Below are 20359 nucleotides of genomic sequence, written 5' to 3'. Positions count from 1 at the left end.
CTAATAAATTTCTCTTCTTTCTGAATTACCCAGTGTGTGGTATTTTGTCATAGCAGCAGAAAATGCAGTAAGATACATGGTTTATCTCTACTGAATGCAAAAGATTCCCTACCCCCTGCCTACAAAAGCCAAACCACAGGATGCTTCTTTGACAACCCATCTGTGAGAGCATGCACCAGAACAGGATGTTAAAGCTTGCAAAATGCTCGTGTGAGATGGTGAAGAGCTTTGTGAGCTGCCTCAGGAATCCTTTGCTGAGGCAGGCTCAACTGGGAACATCGGGAAACAGCCCCTTCTTCTGCTTGGTCCATGAGAGTGGCCAAAAAGCTTGAGTAAGACATCCCTATACACACACTCCCATTCAAATGCTTCTATGTCCACCATATATGCCAGGGGCCACCAAACTATTTCTGTAAAGGATAAGATGGTAAATATTTTAGGCTTTGCAGGCCATACGGGCTCTGCCACAACTATTCAACTCTACTCTTGTAGACAAACATAACCATAGACAATACACAAATAAATGGGTGTGGCTGTGTTCCAATAAAACTTTATTTGCAAAGACAGGCAGGTGGCTGTTTGCCGACCCCTGCTATATGCCTTTGTGGCAGCATGTCTTTTGCATATAATTATATCAAAAAGACTGATAGGTGCTCAGTCAGTATTACCAGTTGAACATGATGGAGAAAGTCCCAGTTTATCAGGAGATTCCTAGGTTATCAATCCCTAACAATTATTCCTGGTTTCAGTTTCTCCCAGAGAGCCATTAATTCTCCACCAACTTTCCTGTCCTAAACATTAACCTTACAGACATAACTGGGGCCAACCAGGGAGAAATAAAGGTGGCTGGGTCACTCCAACAAAAGGAAGGTGGTTGTACCTGCCTGGAAACCATTTCTCAACATGGCCTTATACTCAACCAATTGGAAACTATACAATGAAAGTAGGAATGGAAAGCAGAAGAACTTGAGTGGAAGCAAAGATTATCATCTGACTTGACATCACCACTTTCCTATGTTCAGAGAATACAGCCCAGGAAGGGAGGCATTCTTTTCCCAAGGATAACTAGCTTTCTCTAGTCAAACCACGTACTAGCTGTGACCCAGGACAAGTTATTTCCTCTCTCTCAGCCTCTGACTCTTCATCTGTAAAACGGGGACAATGACAATAGTTACAGGGTTGTGGTAAAGTTCAAATGAGATGATAAACGTAAAGTTCTACAAGACGTGACACAGACTAGCTACTACAATGTGCTATTCTAATTTTACCGGTAATGACAACAATGATCTTTCTCCTCCATTCTTTCCCAAAGCAATCAAGCACATACTGAGATTTCATAACAGATGTAACAGGCGGGCCATAAAGCCCTCGCGCTCACAGGGTTTATAACCTAGGGAGAGCAATTAAACACGGTAGGTGAGAAAGGAATTCATGGAAGCAACTGCTAAATGCCAAGAGAGTGTTTCAGGCAAAATAATAATTTTGCTGTATAATTCAGAGAGCTCACCCTCGTACCTACCACTTGGTCACAATAAGAATTAACCCTCTCATTGGAGCCTTGCAGACCATCCAGGGTTTCAGGGACTAGGGACACCATTTGCAAATGTTACTTCTAGCATTGGGTACTACAGGAACCAAAACCACTTCTCTTTGTTTTATCTCATTTGCCTAACAGTGAGGGGGGAGTAAAGGAAGGTCCTAAGAGGAAGCCTGTCTAATAGATATCTTTGCTTAGAGTGACAAATCATAAATTCTTCCCTGATTGAAGAATTCTCATGATAAACACTACCATTAATATTCTCATTATTCCTACCACTAATGATGATAATAATAAATATATGTACTTACAATTTATCATACACTTACTACTGATCACTCAGCCGGGCATCAGTTAAGTACCAAATAGACATTAACTTAGTTAGCCTTGAACCTTGGAGGAAGAGATCATGATCCTGTTTTACAGATGAGAACTGAGGTCCAGGGGGATTATTTGACTTGACTGGGGTTACTCACTAAGTGCTGGAGCCAGAAGGTGAACCCAGGTTTTGTTGATACCAAAGCCTGTGCTTTAACCATTATGCCATTCTGTCAAAGACTCTGGCCCAAGGAGGTTCACATGGTCTCCGTCCACCCCCGCACCTCATACCTCCAGCTTTCATCAAACAGTGAACAGACACATGGAGAGGAACTGACCAGTCCAAGTCACGGTCATCTCTTGGTCTATATCATTCCTTGCACTCTGGCCCCACGCTGCCACCTGTAGGACAGAGCTGGCACACAGATCAACCTTACGGTCATTAATGGTCACGTAAAACTGTGCCTGCCGGTTCAAAGGCATGTATGTATCTTTTGTTCATAGTCCTTGCCACTTATAAGGAAAAGATGATGTGGCTAAATTCAACTACCAGGCATAAATTACACAGGGTGGTATCTCTCACCATGAAGTCTTGGGCTGAAAGAAAGACGGTCCTCCTTGACAGAGATACAGATTTGGTTTATTCCTGTTGATGACATCTAGTCTTTACTGATGCTAAATGAACTTTATTGAATTTGGTCTTTATTGATGGCAAATAAACTCTACAGATAAATCCTACAAATATGATCAATCTTCAAAAACTACTGCCTTTCTACAAGGGGTTCAGCGAGTGCCAAAACCTGACCACTCAAAGACCCCCAAAAGATCAGACTAGGAAAGATATGACGGTAAGCAGCTATTTACAGTCTTCAAAACACACAGAACCAATTCTCTCCACACTTGAAGTCCAACTTCTTTATGCCCAGCCATTCTTCTTTCAAGTTCTTCTGCAAGGCACATAGAAAGTCAATCAAAATACTAAAAGAGATGGTCAAAAATGTTTAAGCTAAAAGGATCAACTACTCATGAAAGATAATCCCTGAAATGATAATTGAAGAAAGTTTAAGCTGGAAGGGATTAACTCATCCAATCTCCTTATTTCATAGCTGTAGAAATTGAAGATCAGGCAGATTAGATGACTCGCCCCAACCCACACAGTAGGTAGACATGTAGCAACCCCGGGGCGGCCAGGGACGGACTGCATACATACAGAATCATTTACCTGAATTTCTCACATTCGTATTATTCAGTTTGGAGTCCTTGATTACCAAGTGCTTAATCCATAGAGTGGGAGCTGTGATCTCTGGAAAAAAAAAAAATGAGAGAAAAAGTCTGGGCAAAGAAAGCATGTGACTTGGAGTGTAACCCCAGACTTTTTAATACACTTTTTTAAAAAGCCTGAGGCATTGACCTTCAGCTGTCTCCCTCATCCCATATCCACCTTGTCCCAAAGTCCTCTCCCTTCCTCACAATGGAAGCTCCTCTCCCCACCAGCTCGTAAGAGTCAAGCAGGGCATCCTGTGCCAGGAGGCAGAGTGGTCAGCCCAGAGGCACTGAGCCACTCCATCCAGGAATGAAAATATTATCCCAGGAGGTGAGGAACATGGGCCAAGCCAAGTCCCACTCAGCTGCTTCCTTAGGAGAAGATTTAAAGGGGATAAATCAACAAACAAATGCCAAACAAACCACAGAGACCATTTTAGAAGAAACTTGCTGAGACTCTGCTCTACATGGGAAAGAAAGTAATGGGTCTAATATGTGCTTCTATCCCCTTTCTAATGGTTTCTCCTGAACAGAGGCTGAATCCCGCAATCCAGAGAGCTCCAAGATGCCCCCAGGCTCTCCAAGACTTGGGTTACGGTGTGGGTGGGTGGTGTGGGAATCCTGGATGACCCTAAACATACTGTGGAGGGAAAAGATCTTCAGTGAGGGTGTTGGGAAGGTCTCCCAAGATGACATGGTCTCCATTCCTCACCCAATCCCCATGGGTCCCAAACTTTCCAATGATCCAGGACCTCTGTGGGTCATGGAAACACTTGAAATTTTAGGTATGAACGTACAAGTACATACATTCCACTAAATGAACCAGTTGCAAAGGATGTCTCACATTTCAATCTTTCTCCCCAGGGCTGAGCCTGTGCTAGGGACATCCCTAGCCACAGTACCAACCAGTGGCATAATTTCTTTTTATTCCTCTGTCTCCCTGTCCAGTCTCATGATCCAGGCTTGGATATACTCAGCTGAGAGCTGCTACAAGTTTGCTACATGTTGCACTGAAAACCAAACCTCATTGTCAGACTTTCTAGAGACCTCACTCTGCCAAACTTCCTGCTCCTCTTCATGGGAATCTGGAGTCCTCAGTAAAGTACACTGAAGAAAACAGACCCTGAGCAGCTCCATCGTGAACTGAGGCCAGCCCTCTGCACCCCATGCTTCTCTATCCACCCCCCATACCTCCACGGTCTTCCAGCCTCTATCATGCCACCAGGCACACTAATTCTCTTGACCTAGAATTCCTCCTCTCCCAAATGTCTTGACTCAACTCTCAAAATCCCTATAACCTAGCCAAGCCAGCCCCACTAACCAATCTCTTTCCTGCTATTTCCTTATTGTATTCCATCTCTACCACATTCCCTCCTCATTCATGCCGGGAATGCCCTGATTCCTTCCTTCCACTTTCAAGACCCAGTTCAAGTGCTATATCTTCACAGCTTTTCCCAGACCACGTGATCTCTTTCTTCCCTAAATGTCAATTACAATAAAAATCGAGACCATACAATTTGACCCATAAAGTTTTCTGATAGTTGCAGCTGTCTGGAAAGCAAAAGGTCCCGTCTGTGTAATTCCTTTTCATCCCCAGAGGGCCTCACACAATGCTAGGCACAGAGCAGGCACTGTGAGTGCTGCCTGATCTGCTGGAGGGACACTGCCGGCCTGACTGTCTTGCTCAGCCATCAGTCTTTGGTGTTGGCAGCTCAAAGGGTCTGCCCAGGCTGCATCATTGTTGGACATCAGGATACAGGCAGGAAGCCTGGAGAGAACAGGGGGCCTCTCCAGAAGTAGAGAGTGTACCACTTCCTTGGAGGATTTGCATTTTTTTAAAAGGTGACAATGACCCATGTATTGAAACAACACACTGCACCCCACAAAAATAAATAGAAATAAAATTGAAAAAACAAACAAAAAAATGGGACCCATGGAAGGTATAAAAAGAAAAAAAAAACTCACTTCAATGACTAATAAATGTGGGTGCATTAATAGTGTACACACATTAGACCACCTACAGCCAACTGGGAGGATATGTATGTGTGTAATAGTTTAAATGTAAAATGCAATATTTCCTCGGGTTAGTAGACAAAACAGCTTAATAGCCACTGGTTTAGAAGAAAATGGACTAGTTATTCCATCAGGAATATACTTCTCATCAGGAGAGTTCTTATGCAGCAAGACATGCTCTTCTGGCAAAGTATGTTTTTACCTTTCTCATGAAATACATTGAGAGCAGGACTCTTATTTTATCTGTTTCTATATTTTTCCTTTGCCAATCCTGAAAATGGGTGGGCGAATGTGTCGGAAGTAATACAAGAGCTTACCGTCTCCATCGAACACTAGCTGAGTCTCCATCGTGGGCGTTGGCTTAGACCCGTCATCTGAATTGAGGGTTAAAAAGAATCGAAAAGAGACTACCATTATTGAGGTAAATACTATCTACTCTCCAGCACTGTTGAATGGTTGGGGTTTGCACATGGCCCGGCCAAGTCCCAGTGAAGAGACCAAAGAAAAGGAAAAGAACAAGAAGGAAAGGAGAACCAAAGAGAGAAACCAACAGGAAAAGCAGCTAAGGTTTTTCAGCTGTCAATACCAATATGACTATGCCAGCCCTCGTTCCTCCCCCCAGGGATACCTCCCCAGCAGCCCTGAGTTTTGGCCACTCATGCTAGGATAATGTCGGCACCCCAATCGCATGGAATCTGGTATCCCCAGTTTCTTTCCTGCCCTCTTGTGAAAGGAATCTTTTCCTAGTGCTGCTGATTAAAGAGCTTAAGAAAAACAAGAGACATGGGTGCCAGTCTCTTTCAACCTCCTAGCTGTTTCACCATCCTCACCTAAAAAAGGAAAGGAAGTAGGAAGGACCATTCTTCCTCCAGCACACTGAACTGCAGAGAACCAGGAATCCTTAGAACATTTTAAACTGTGAAACAGCATGCACCCCAATTCCCAGTTAGAGGTGGGGGCAAACAGAATGGGAAAGGACATGGGAAACTGCAGAAATCACCTTAGACTTGCTTTGAGATTTCTAACACAGATGATGGGAGCAGGGAGCTCCCAGGGACAAAGTCCTGATACTTATCATTCTAGTGGTACTGGCAGCTCTCTCTGCAGACCAAGAACCTCTGCAGGTTGGAAGCTAGTGCAGACTTTATTTACCTTCCAGGACTCTGAATTATGTTCATCAAGGTTTCCCCAAAGTCCTTAGCTTAGAGCAGTATTTCTCAACCTTTTTCCATCAGTGCCCATCTAAGGAGCATTTTTAGGCAGTTTTTTCCTAACCACCTCCCTAATGAAATTTTAATAACATAGATAAACTGTATATCTGTTCATGTGCTATATATATATTTATGATTTATATGTAAAAAGACTAAGTTTTTTACATCCCCACTTCCCGCAGGAAACAATTTCACCCCCTTAATGAAGGCTGGGAGCAGGTATCTTGGTCTCTGTTGAGAATAGCTTGGAGGTTTCTCTGTTTCTTCCCTCAGTGAGGGAGGAAAGGAGAGCACTGTTGTCTCAGACAGTTTAATCATTAGGCCATCCCTCTCTTCCCAAGGCCACCCAGAGGTCTTGTAGAATGGGACACTATATTCTCTGAGCATTAACTATTTATGGAGAACGCAAGTTCTCAGACAGTCTCTGTGACGCCAGTCAGATCTTCAATAATAACAACCCTCCACCATTTGGAGTTCCCAGTATTTTTGGCCGACTTCCCTGCATCTTATCAGGGGAGGGAGAGAGAACACAGGGTCCTGATCTTTTTCCTGCGTCAACATTGGGATCACCCTTGGGATCCTGAGAATTGAGAACTATGGAGACCCTAACCCTTGCTGGAGGCTGAGGCCAGGAACCTGACAGTCATGTGACATCTGTCCCTGCTATTATTCTATGTGCTGACACCAAGACCCAACTTTCACAGGGGCCAATGCGATCCCGAACTGTCTTACAATGATCCCAATGAATGAGATGTGGCAGAGAGAGAGGAGTGACTATGCTGAATATCATATTTGCCTTAAACTGGAGTCCAAAACAGGCATCTTTTGATGCCAAACTGTGTGAGTTTGATCTGGAAGTCATTGAGGGAGAATAAACACAGAACGGAGCCACACAATGTCATTTTTCTTAATAGCATCACTTCCCTTGACTCTATTAACACCTCTTTCCATTGAATTCAACAAGCACTGAGTGAAGACTTTGGCAGCTGCAATGCACATCTGGTTGCTCCTGCCGGATGCATAGTTCACAGTCTAAACGGCCAGCACAGTGTGCCCAGGCCCTCCACCCAGGGTGGCTTCACTTGACGAGCCTTACAGACTAACAAAGGGAAAGCAAGGAGTCAGACATTCCAAGAGACAACAGCGAGAACCCACGCACAGAATGGCTCACACAATATTTTAATATTCATCACAGACATTAAAATCCTCCCATATTCCAAGAGTTGTACCTCTCTCTAAAGCAGGATAACTGAAAACATTCTCTTTACTTCTCCCATCATCCGGATGATGGTCTGGAACTGCCCTTCTGGTCCAGCCATTGGCAAAGGAGGTCCATGCTCAAGGACAGCGAGGAGGACTTCCAGTCTCCTGGGATGTTTTGCACTTGTGCAGATCGAGGACTTCTACAAATTGCCCAGACACAGGCACAGAAGCCCACGGAGCATGAAGCCACATGCAGGGAGTGAATCTTCCTGCAGGGAGGGTCATCAAGGGTGAAAAGATACAGCTGCTCTGCCACAAGGGAGGCCCTAGACAGAAATCTTTATGAAGTGAGAAAAGACAAGGTGCCCTGCTGCCAGGAGCCACCTGTGAAATCCAACATGCCCGAAGGCTGGGAAGCCAAGCCAAAGCCAACAGGACCCTCTAACCATCATCTCCGGGCACCTGGGCACCTGGCTTCCTACCCAGCAAATAAGCACGCCTTTCTACCAAACACAGGTCCAAGGCCTGGGGCCAAGTTCCACATCAGTTCTGCTTCTGGGCACATCTTGGAGGGACACCAGGCCCCACACTGGGTCCTGGGGCAGAGGTGGGGAGGGTGGGGTGTGAAGGAGAGTAAAATGTCTACATGTGCCCCTGGCCTCCCAGTCTCAAGTGTGGTCATACTCCAAACCCTGATTTACATCCAACAATTTGGGCAACCTGAACCCCTCCCTTTACTTCTCTGGACAGCAACATCCTTTTCTAAAAATGAAGGATACCTGCCTACCAAGCCTCGGGACACTGTGTAGGTTTAAAAAAATGTTAAAGGCCTATTAAAGGGGGTATATAATTCCATGCGTGCCAACCATCTTATTAAACTACATACTTTTAGAATTGTATTTAGAAAATTAAAATCCTACCAGAGTTTTTAAATTAAAAATAAGGTAAACTATATAACTCAATAAGATGACAAACCACCTTATTTTAAAGTGGGCAAACTATTTTAATCGACATTTCATCAAAGAAGATACACAAATGGCTAATAAATACATGAAAAGATGCTCAACATCATTAGCCATTACAAAAGTACAAATTAAAACCATAATGAGGTACCACTAAACAGCCACTAGAATGGCTAAATAAGAAAGCTAGACAATACCAAGTGTTGACAAGGACATGGAGAAACTGGAAACTTTGTTCATTGTTGGTGTGAATGTACAATTGGGCAGCCACTTTGGAAAAGAGTTTGGCAGTTTCTTTAAAAAGCTAAGCATAAAATTACCCATTCAACCCAAAAATTCCACTCCCAGGGATCTATCCAAGAGAAATGAAAACATGTTCACACAGACATGTACACAAATATTCACTGCAGCATTATTCACAACAGCCTCAAAATGGAAACAATCCAAATATATGTCAACTGGTGAATGGATAAATTGTGATATGTCTGTATAATGGGATACAATTCAGCAATTAAAAGAAATGGATAACTAACACCTGTGAAAATATAAATGAAGAACCTCAAAAATATGCTAAATGAAAGCAGCCAGATGCAAATACTACATATTGTCTGATTCCATTTTATGAAATGTCTAGTAGAGGTGAATCTATAGTGATAGAGGTCAGATCTGCAGTTATCTAGGGCTGAGGCTGGGAGTGGGGTATAACTGTAAATGGGCTCCAGGTTTCTTTTTGAGCTGATGAAATGTTCTCTGGTGATGGTTGTACAACTCTATAAATTTACTAAACTCATTGGATTGTACATTTACAATGAGTGAACTTTATAATATGTAAATTATACTTCAATAAAGCTGTTTAAACAAAAGGGGCCGAGTGCCACAGTCATCACAGATAAATTATCAGGCAGCAGCAGCTAGATTATTTGAGCGATCCATAATTTGGGGGAAGACTCTTCCATAAATTTTACAGAAAGTTATATCTGAATCTCAATTTACATAAATGTATGTGATGATTTTATGCCTGATGCTTATTCTTGGTGATTCTTTTGGATGTCAAATACTAAGACTTTCTTTCATAATACTCTTCCAGACTAAGGGAAAGAAGATAAAGAACAGAAAAAAAGCCCCTTCAAAGGCTATCATTTTTCTTACAGGGAGAGTAAATTTGGAAACATTAAAACAAATGAATAAGGCAAACCTTAGAGAACTTCTCAAGGACAATGTCACGATCACCAGTGAGAAGAGTGTATTACATTTTGCAACATTCTGTTTCTGGCAGGTGGCTTTCCTTGTCTATTCTCACCACCAGCCAGGGTGGAGGAAGTCACAGGCAAATAAAAGAGAATTGAATCTCAATGCAAGAGATTTGCTGAAGGTCACAGAGGCAGTGAGCAGCTTTGGAAACTGCCCAGACCCAGAGCCATGGCGTTTGGCCATCCATGACTTGCAACCCCCAACCATGCCTGCTCCTTGCAGGTGCAGCCCTGGGAAGCTGCAGCCCCCGAATGGGCTCTGTGAGCCCATACAGACAGTGGGTCTGTGTGACAGCACAATTCCTTGCCCTGAGAGAAGGCCTGGCCCACTCATAGACAGCTGGAAGTCACTTCGACCCCCGATGACACCGTTCAAAGCCTGCTCTGTTTGGCTTTTTGATTCCTGATTGACATTCGCTGGCGAGGGGAGATAAATGCCAGGCTGAGGACAATGCTGATCCGCTCTGACTATTCTCAGGGAAAGACTTTTCAGAATAACAAACAAAACAAAACAAAACCCCAAAAACATTGGTGTGCTTAAGGGACTGAATAGAGCCCAAGAGGTCCAAGGAAGCTGGGCCAGTCCTTTCAAGGGGCTGGCAAGTCCATTGAGGAGTTAATTGTTTAGGTGTACAATGAGTTTATTCTGACCACATACAAAGAGCTTTCTCTTCCAGGTCCTTCAAAAGCAAATGTGTCAAAGCAGCCAGAGCAGGAATCTGTATTAATGGCATCTCTTGGGGCTTCTGACACTGAGGAGCCTTGGAGAATGGGGAAAAAAGAAAAAACCACCCCATCCTGAGATTTGGAAGGTCTCTCAACAATCCCAAGTCCCCTTCAATTCTTGCGCTCTTCCCAAACCATGTTCATCACTGGTGATCCTCCCTTATTTTCTTTTAGGTTGCCATTCCCTATCTTTTTAAAAGACATGGAGATAAACTTCAGCCTGGTAGAAGTACTGGAAGATTATTGCTTTTGAAGGGACCATATTTGTGCCAGAGCCACCATGGCCTACAGCATGTGACTCAGGGGCCCAGTGTGGAAGTCAGGATGACTTATTCTGGGCATCATAAGGAATCAACTGCACCTGTTTGCAAAACTCCCTAATGAACCTAGCCTGAATCACACCAGGAGGAGGGTGGGATGTTAGTTAACCTCAGCATTTCCTGAGATGCACACCCTGTCACCACCACAGCTCAGAAGTGGACTGTGAACTATCACTATTCTGACCTGTGATCTGGGCAGGTGCTTTCCAAAGCAAGAGGTCAGTGTTTTACATTCTGCTTACCCGCCTGCAAGCTCCTGCCCAAAAGAAGTGAAGACACGCTTAAAGCTGTCTTTCTGCAAGCAGTTCCCTACATCCTTAAGCTCTGTATTTCCCTGAATAAGAGCAAAAACCTGAGGCTGGTGAAAAAGGTAGACCAGGGATTGAAGAGGAGGAGGAGGGAGAACCAGCAGCAGCAGAATTGGTTCAGCACTGGATTCACGCAAGACTGTGCAATTTTTTTTTAACTTTTTATTTTGAAATGATTATAAATTCACAGGAAGTTGCAAAAGTAATACAGAGAGGTCCCCGTGTATCGTCACCCTGTTTCCCCCAATGGTAACATCTTTATAGTTAACCTAATTACATAGGTAAACTATAATTACATAAGTAACATAACTATAGTACAAAAATCAAAACCAGGAAATTGATATCGGTAGAATCCATGGACCTTACTCAGATTCCACCAGTCTTACATGCACACATTTGCATGTGTGTAGTTCTATGTCATTTTCTCCATGTGTAGATTCATGTAACCACCAGCATGGTCAATACAGAACTATTCCATCACCACAACCATCTCCCTGTGCTACCCTTTATAGTCATACCTGCCCTTCTCCACCCCCTCCCGCACACCTGGCAACCACTAATCTGTTCTCCATCTCTACAATTTTGTCATTTCTAGAATGTTATATAAATGAAGTCATGCAGTATATGCCCTTTTGAAATTGGCCTTTTTCACTTTGCATAATGCCCTTGCAATCCATACAAGTTGTTGTCGCATATGTCAGCAACAGTTTGTTCCTTTTTTATCGCTGAATATTTGTCCATGGTATGGATGTACCAGTATGTTTCACCCACTGAGGGACATTTGCATTGTTTCTATCTGGCTGTTACAGATAAAGCTGCTATTCATTCGTGTACAGGTTTTTCGTGTAGACATAAGTTTTCATTTCTCTGAAATAAATGCTCAGGACTGCAACTGCTGGATTACACAGTAAGCGTATGTTTAGTTTTTAAAGAGACTTCCAAAGTATTTGTCAGAGTGGCTGAGCCATTCTACATTCCCACCAGCAATGTATGGGGGATCCAGTTTCTCTGTGGCCTCACCAGCATTTGGTATTTTCACTATTTTTTATTTTCTAATTGGTGTGTGGCGATATCTTACCATGGTCTTAATTTGCATTTTCTGTGGATAATGATGCTGAACCTCTTTTTGTGTGCTAATTTGCTCTCTGTATATCTTCTCTGGTAAAATGTCTATTCATGGATTTTGCCCATTTTTTTAATTGAACTGTTTTTTAACTGTCAGGTTTTAAGAGTTCTTTACATATTCTAGATGCAAGTCCTATGTTAAACATGTGGTTTGTAAATATTTTCTCCCAATCTGTAGTTTTTTCATTATCTTAACAGAGTTTTTTGCAGAGCAAGTTTTTAATTTTTTATTTTATTTATTTTTTTAGAGAATAAAGTATTTTCTTTTTTTTAAAGAAAATGTAATTTTATTAATATTATTTTTTTAAATTCTAGGATGTGGTTGCAGAGCAGTTGGGAGGGAGGGGGAGAGGGGAAAAGGGAAGGAAATGGGATGGAAGGAGGAGGATGGAGGAGGAAGGCGGGGACTGAGGCCTGTGGCACCCCCCACATTCCCCCAGGGGAGACCGGGGTGCTTCCAGCCATGCCTTGGTCTTTGCCAGGCTGGGTGCAGATGTCAGGGGGTGTGTGGCAAAAGCCCTGACCCCCCACCACCCCAACTCGGGTGAACCCAGGGCTCTTCTTGCTGTGGCTTGGTGGTTGTCACTGGGGTGGTTGCACATGTCAGGGAGGCATGGCTGAGGTCCTTGGCCCCCCACCGCCCCAGCTCAGGAGAATGCGGATGCTTCCTGCAGCAGCTCGGTGGTTGCCACTGAGTTTTTAATTTTTTAAATTGTGTGTGTGTGTGTGTGTGTGTGTGTGTGTGTGTGTGTGTGTTTGGGATCATGTTTTTGCTGATGATTTTCTCCTATGTTTTCTTCTAAAAGTTTTAATAGCTTTACATTTACATTTAAGTATATGATGTATTTTGAATTAATTTTTGTACAAGATGTGAGGTTTAGATTGAAGTTTGGGGTTTTATTTATTGGTTTTGTTAGTTAGGTGTATGGATGTCCAATTGCTACACCACCATTTGTTGAAGGGACTGCCCTACCTCCACTGAATTGCTTTGCGCCTTCATCAAAGATCAGTTGGTCATACTTGTGTGGGTCTGTTTCTGCATTATCTGTTCTGTTCCATTGACGTGTGCATCTATCGTTCTGCCAGTATCACACTGTCTTGATGATTACTGTAGCTTTATGTCTTAAAATGAGATAAAATGATTCCTCTCTATTTTTCTTCTTAAAAATTGTTCTAGCTATTCTAGTTACAATGCCTTTCCATAGAACTCTGAGAATAAGCAGATTTGAATCTCACATCTTTCTTTCTACAGGCACAGGACTGGTGCAATGGGACCTGAGACAATTCCTCTGCCTTTTCTCTATCTAGCAGCTGCACAGCCCTCAGAGCTGGAGATGAGTCAGAAGAGCCCCCCAAGTCCTGTCCTGTCTACCCACGTGCCCATACCCCTGCCTTTCTCCAGCTTGCTGGGCAACATCTGAAACTGAGCTCACACAGGCCAGGAACAGCAAGCAAACAAACATATTCTCATCGGCCTGACAAGCTCTGAGCCCTCTCACCTGGACTTCAGGGACCCCCACAAAAATACCTCCCCCTTCACCCCACTGGAGGCTGAGAATTTCCCTCCTCGAACCTCGTGGGCAATGAAGGCCAGGCCCAGCGTGACTCTGTGTTCAGTCATCCTGGAAGCTCTTCAAATTACCCACAGTAATTAGCATCAAAACCCCGAAAAGAGGCACCTTGGGAAAACCCACAGGCCTTGGTACAGCCAGGTAAAGCACTCAGGTAAGCTGATGATCTCAAAATATATTTTGCTTCCCAGGCTCCCCTTCAGACCACTTCAGTGAAAACCAAAAATTAATCTCTGTGTCTCCACTTCTGCAGGCTGCCCGTGTTCTAGCAGCAGGTTTTCAGAGCTAAAGGGGCTCCTCTTGCTCTCTTCAGATATTCCTCTGCAGCACCGATAAAGGGAGCGCACGTGTGCACCACCCCAACACACTCCCCTGCATCCCTCTTCAAGGGCTAGGACGAGAGGAGAAGGTGAGGAGGCCGCCAGGATGGGACTGCCCCAGATCAATGGATATTTGAAACCCAAACACATGGCCCAGGGCCCACACTGCACGTGTTAATTACCACACATGTGCCCATAAAGGAGTCCGTTAAACACAAGGGGCCCAAAGAACAGAGCAAGGAAAGGACATTCCAAGGGATTAAGTAAATAGTCTGAAGTTCTGACCCTCCCGTCTCCTGGAGCACGTGCATCTGGGTAAGATAACAGAGCCTCGCTCCCCCTCCCCCCACTTCTTCCCTCCGGCCCCACACCTGCAGACCCAGGAGCGCAGCAGCCCAGGACTCCCCAGCCTCTCTCCCTCCTCCCTGCCTCCTGCTATCTCTCTGGGCCTCCTCCCCCAGCCTCCTTTCGCTCTCCTTCGGGCAATCAGACTCTCTGTGGTTGCACAATACGCCCTTTCATTCCCTCCAGGCAGAGAGAACCGATCCCTCCCAGCCCTGTCAGGGGAGCACATTCAAAAGACAAGAAGGCAGGGACAGACAAGGCTGGGGCTGGTCCTCGCCCTGCCACCCCCCACCACTCACAGCCCTGACCTCTGACCATACCCCTCACCCCACACCAGGTCCAGGCCTTGCATCTCTTAGTGGTGGGCCTCAGGGCTGCAGGCTCCAACTCTAAGAAGATGCCTTCTTGCAGAACCCACATGTGGCACGAGCTCAGACAAGGGGCCTTTGTGTCTTCGCACCTGCTGCCCTCCAGAGCACATTCCACTCTTAAGTGGCAGCTGAAAGAGGAACCTTGGCAGGTTGACACAGGATATTACGAATGCCCTCTCGCACCCTGTCCCTATTCAAACCTCAGCTTCCTGGACAGGTGTGGCTTCAGGTGGCCCTTGCTACAGGTGGCCTGAACCTGCTCTTCACTGCACTGCCCATGGCAGACAAAGAGGAAAGAATACAGCACCTAATTTGATCCTCCAAAGTAGAGGGAAAGAGAGGCCACTAGGCAGAATCCAAGTCTCCAGGGAAGAGTGAGCACCCCCGCCCACCCAGCCTTGTCCTGACCTTTGCACCAAAAAGGAAGTCTCTGCAGAACCATCTGGGAGGAAGGAACCTATCCAGGGCAGGGGAGCAAAGAGCTGAGAACTGAGAGCAACTTATCCCTCTGAGAAGAGGCTTTGGATTCAACCCCTGCATCACTCCCAGAGGAACCAGCTCCTCTGCCCTCTTTTAGCTCTGGTAGCTGACCCCAGAGCTAAAAAGGAACAAAGAGGGCTCACTGCTATCTATTGTAAACTGATGTCCCAGCCCACCTGCCCTCTTCGGGCTGGATCAGTGAGAGCCTGGGATGATCATTGTTATCCACTGGGTGCAAAGACACGTCAACCTAGAAAGCACTTCTCTCTCCAGTTTAAGAGCTAAAATCCCATGAAGGGCCTTTCTGATGTGTGTGCTTTATTCAGCATCAAACACTAGCTCCCATTGAAAATCTGGGTGGTCAGTTTTGCATGATTGCCACTTCTTTATTTCCTACCACCAAGACCTCATGCCCAGGAACAAAGGTGATGCTCCTGAAGATTAAAGTTGCAACAAGCAAAACTGAAGGGAGCGCCCTAGCTCCCTTTTTCAACCCCAATAGACATATACCATGCACAGTGTTTTGATTTCAGGTCTTTGCAGAGATGGACTTTCATGCCCCTCTCCCCACCTTCCCACCTGGAAGGGAACCACCAACACTCATGGCTGTCTCTTCCTGCTCTGGGAAGAACCTGGAAAAGCACTTCCTTCTTTTTGTCTACTTTCTCATTCCTGCCCAGGGAAGAGGGGCAGCCCCTCTTGTCCATTGGTCTGTGTTTTCCAGGGGGTGGCGGTATCTGCATGTTGCATTTCCACATCTTCTTGGAGTACCTGCATTTGGAGGTAGCACGTTCTCCAGATTCCTGCATTCAGAGCAAGTGATGTCACCTCTTCTTCCCATCCCCATGGCATAAGCACCTGGGACAGGGTCCAGGACCTCACCTTGGTCTCCCTATAACTGTACATGTAGGACAAGCCTGTGAACTTCACACTGACCCTCAACAGGCCCAACTCTCCACATGGACTCTTATGAGAGCATCGTTCCCAAGGCCTAGATGCAGGTGGAAAGCCTCAACCTCAGCCCGAGATGCAAGTTCTGGAGTGGCTGTCCATGCAGTGGAACGGACACCTGCTTCCCAGTCAACTACCAGCTCTCTGTGTGTATGCTGTCCTGGAGCCCAGTAGAGGCTCTTAGGCCTCAAACGATCTTCCACAGCGGAAATTATGGCCAGCATATCCCAGGTAACTTTTGCTCATGTTGGCTGGTCCACTAGACAGTACTCAGACAAATGGCAGCTACCTAGTTTGTGGGGCCCAGTATAAAATGAAAATGCAGGGCCCTTTGTTCAAAAAGCAGGAAAAAGTGCCACCAAATGCAGTGAAATATAAAGCTTTATCCTCTCTTCCATAGTCTCTCTCTCTTGACTTGTCATGGTGCTTTTTAACTTGCTATTTAATGTTCTAGGTGAAGAAAAATTAAAATTTTAAGCATGCTGTGGAAGCCACATAGCACACATCACAAAAGGCATATGCTGATGGGATGACAAGGTTCAGCAGGAGGCATGCCTGTCACATGTATCTCCTTGGCTCACAGGTATGCTTCCTCATCCCAAGAGACGCAAAGACAAAATTATTCAGAATTTCAGGATAACAACTGGATAGGCTGCCTGCCCATAAAGCCAGCCTGGACTTTGGGCAAAGAATCTGGATATACTGGAATGATTATTAAGGAGAATCGGTGGAAGAAAAATTCTCAAATGGGTTTACAAAGCAAGAGAGCCAAGGGCTGACTTGGGCACCCCCACCTCCATCATCTTTGGTTTATCGCTGGCTACCCTGGTAATTGACGATTAAACTCTCCAGGGAACCGAGATCCGCAGGGCTGACAGCCCTGGGCTCTGCATTCGCTCGCTCCCTCAGAATTTCTGGGCTTGGTCTTTACCGCCATACAAGCCTTACTTACCTCCAGTGCTTCTGGGAGGAAACACAGAATAAGAATGGAGAAGACTTCCGCAGGGCACTTTTAGCTTTCACCTCTTTTATACTGTCTGAGAACTCCTGCTTGGACCAGCTTTAGAAGCAAACATTTAGATAAAGCATAAAACTCCACTCACCTTTCCTTCCTGAGTTACCCTGGCTCAAGGGCTTGTCGGTGACCGAACCTTGGGTGAAAGGGGAAACAGAAACATAGCCATTCAGAAAGCATTGTGGTTGGTTTCTTTCAAAGAGTTGGCAGTGCGTGGTGTTATGAGCATGTGGCCATGTATATATGTACTGTATACACATCTCGGGATATTATATACAAAGTCAGGACATACATACATGCCGAGCAGGGTTTGTTTAACATCAATGTCACTGATAACCCAGCACTGTTGAGATGAACTGTGATTTCCAGGTTCCCTGGCAATGGTCTTGACCAGATTTTTATAAAAGTCCATATCCATATAACTCCCTTGTTGAACATTCCAGTATCTGCCCCTCGTTTCCATCCCCCCCGTCCACCCCACTTCTCACCAGCTCCATGTTCGGAGCCATATCCAGTCAGCAGAGCCAACTGAAAAGAAATCCCCTCTTACTGCAAATGCAATGATTGACATCCCTTGCTGGTTAGGGCAGGAAATCAACGATTTTCCATCTGCATTAAGTAGAAAATTGTTGGCCCAATTGTACTGAAGGGGCCAAAATAGTCTGAGGCATGGAAACAATTTTCTAGATACAGCCTGTTCCTCCGGGAGGGGCAGCATGTGCGTTTGGCCAAACACTTGCCCTGCATATGCTGGGACGCCACGTGCACTCCATCCTCCAGTCCTGACCCGTGGGACCTGTCTTCCCCAGGATGCCCAACCCCACACATGCAAGGCACAACCAGCTCATCCACAAAGGGTATCCAAAGAGAAGAAAGAATTCGTATTCTCCTAATCTATATCATACCCCTTCTCCATACACTAGTTTTGCGATAATTCAATTATATTACCCTGCATGGCTTGTTTCTAGTGCATTTGTTTGCTTTAAATGAAACTTTCCAGGTCATTTGCAAGAAGGGCTAATTCCTGCCCCTCCCCACCCCAACCCCAATTAAGGTTTCCAGTTTCCATGTAAACCACAAATAAAGTAAACTTCCCTTTTTGGCCTGCAAATTTTGGTTTCCTGATGTAGAATCTTACTGCCCTTTCCACTTACTTTTCCCTTTACATAGCAGGGCCAGTAGAAAAATGAATAAATTTCATTTTACAAAAAAAGGAAAAAAGTTTTGATAGCAAGACTGCTAGTCTTTGGAATTTCCCATAGGTCTTAGCATGACGTTTATAAAATTGAAAATAGTAAGTGAAACCCTGTACACACAGACACGAAGCAGCTGATGGATAGAATGGGCTTTTTTGAATGAGGTCTGATCCACATAGTGAGTTAAGGCAGTAACTCATGAGTCCCTTCCCATCTGAACGGAGGTGGAATGTGAGGGGCTTGTGTGTATCCATTATCCACAATCCCATGAAACTGACCAAACAGCAAAATGTTTCCATGCTTATAAAGCTGGGAATAAAAAGGAGTTTGCTATGAACTAACCCAACAGATCACTGTAAACTGTCTAATCATCAGAAGCGCTTGAGAAGCTTTATAAAAATAAGGACTTCAGGTCTCACTCCAGACTGGATCAGAATACACAAGGAAGAATCTAACATTTGGGTTCTTTTTAATTGCCCAGGTACTGCTAATGATCAGCCAGATTTAAGGACCCCTGTTATGAAACTTTTCCATTACACTATATTACGTTGTCCAGGGGTAGCAAACATACAGCACATAGGCCACTGTTCTCCTCTCCTGCACCTGTGACACACATCACTAATTGATCACCACCACCTTTAATGTTAAACTCCCACGTTAAACTTGAAATCCATCTCAGTAAAGCACTTCAAGGGCCACTAGCAATCACAATCAGCACACAAGCTAAAAATTATATGCCATCCCAGCTCTAGGGGTTAGAGCCGATGCTTAAAAAAAGAGCATTGAACCAGAAACCTAGACTCAAAATAGATAAATAAATACACACAGGCACACACTGACCCTCATCACCCAGTTGACTACCGAGTAAGCATGTTAGCATGGAATCCTCCCTGACCTGGAAACGGGCTTATAACCACCACCGACCTTTCAAAGGTTCCCCCACAAGAGGCAGGCGACCAATCAAGGGGTCTCTTGACAACCCTTTTCATTCTTCCCGCCCCTCCCTACGGTACCTGAACATACAGGAGTTTTATTCTGCACAGAAGAGCCACTGATGGGCTTCCCATCTGGGGTGACACACCAACAGTACCCCGTGTAAGTATGGCACTGCACCTGTTCAGGGAAGCGGGAAGGGAAGAGAACCATGAGTCTTGGGTCACAATATCAAGAGTCATCTCCCACCCCTTTCAAATCACCATCCTTCCACCTCTCACCTGCACATGTGTCTCCAAGTGCCTCTCAGGGGCGGACTGCAGTCAGGCAGCAGCTTGGATTACCTGCTTGCTATGTGACTCCGGGGCACAACCACACCAATCTATCTGCTTCTTTCCTATGACTTTTTTAGCACTTAATGTTCGATATCATACTGAGACATGTCCAGTGTGTTTTTCCTCTGATGGATCCCACCAATACCTGTACACTTTTTTCCCTAAGCACTGTCATACACTCCCAACCAATTGTAAAAAAATGTGTTTTTTAAAAATGGTGAGCTTTTAGTCATATCTAGTTTTCCCAAGCATCTGTTCATGAATCAGCCTGTCTACCAATCACGTGGCTCTCCTGAGACAAGCGCACCCATGGTGGGGTTTAGGCAAAAGCAAAGTCAATGGTGCCTGCAAATCCTATTTCTAGATGCCCTGCTGCCACACTGTGTGGTCTTCCTCAAGCCTCCACCGGCAGGTCATCTGTCTGGGAATAGTAAATGAAAACAAGGCCTTTTGCATCCTTCAGGGTGTGTCTTCTTTCTCTTCCAATAGCTGTCACACCACCCGCCTCCTCCCATCCCACCTCACTATCCTCTTCCCATCTGCTTTCTATACAGAGTTCCTAAACACACAGCAAGGCAGTCTCCCCTGCTTAAAACCCCTCGATGC

At 45.0% G+C, this 20359-nt stretch overlaps 1 protein-coding gene across 2 annotated transcripts in view; it reads right to left on the bottom strand.

Moving 5' to 3' along the window:
* SMOC1 (SPARC related modular calcium binding 1) overlaps positions 1-20359 on the bottom strand; it is a 137576-nt gene that overhangs the window by 33188 nt on the left and 84029 nt on the right. For both annotated transcript variants that reach the window (XM_063090930.1, XM_063090929.1), the window contains exons 4-7: positions 19499-19598; positions 17378-17425; positions 5449-5505; positions 3078-3158 (exon numbers count right to left, since the gene is read on the bottom strand). In XM_063090930.1, coding sequence (XP_062947000.1) covers positions 3078-3158; positions 5449-5505; positions 17378-17425; positions 19499-19598 — 286 coding nt within the window. The remainder of the gene's footprint in view (positions 1-3077; positions 3159-5448; positions 5506-17377; positions 17426-19498; positions 19599-20359) is intronic.

The sequence above is a fragment of the Cynocephalus volans genome, chromosome 3 (genome assembly GCF_027409185.1).
Source record: "Cynocephalus volans isolate mCynVol1 chromosome 3, mCynVol1.pri, whole genome shotgun sequence".
NCBI lineage: Eukaryota > Metazoa > Chordata > Mammalia > Dermoptera > Cynocephalidae > Cynocephalus > Cynocephalus volans.
Note: the sequence above shows the minus strand (reverse complement) of the source record. Positions and strands in the feature narration are given on the sequence as shown.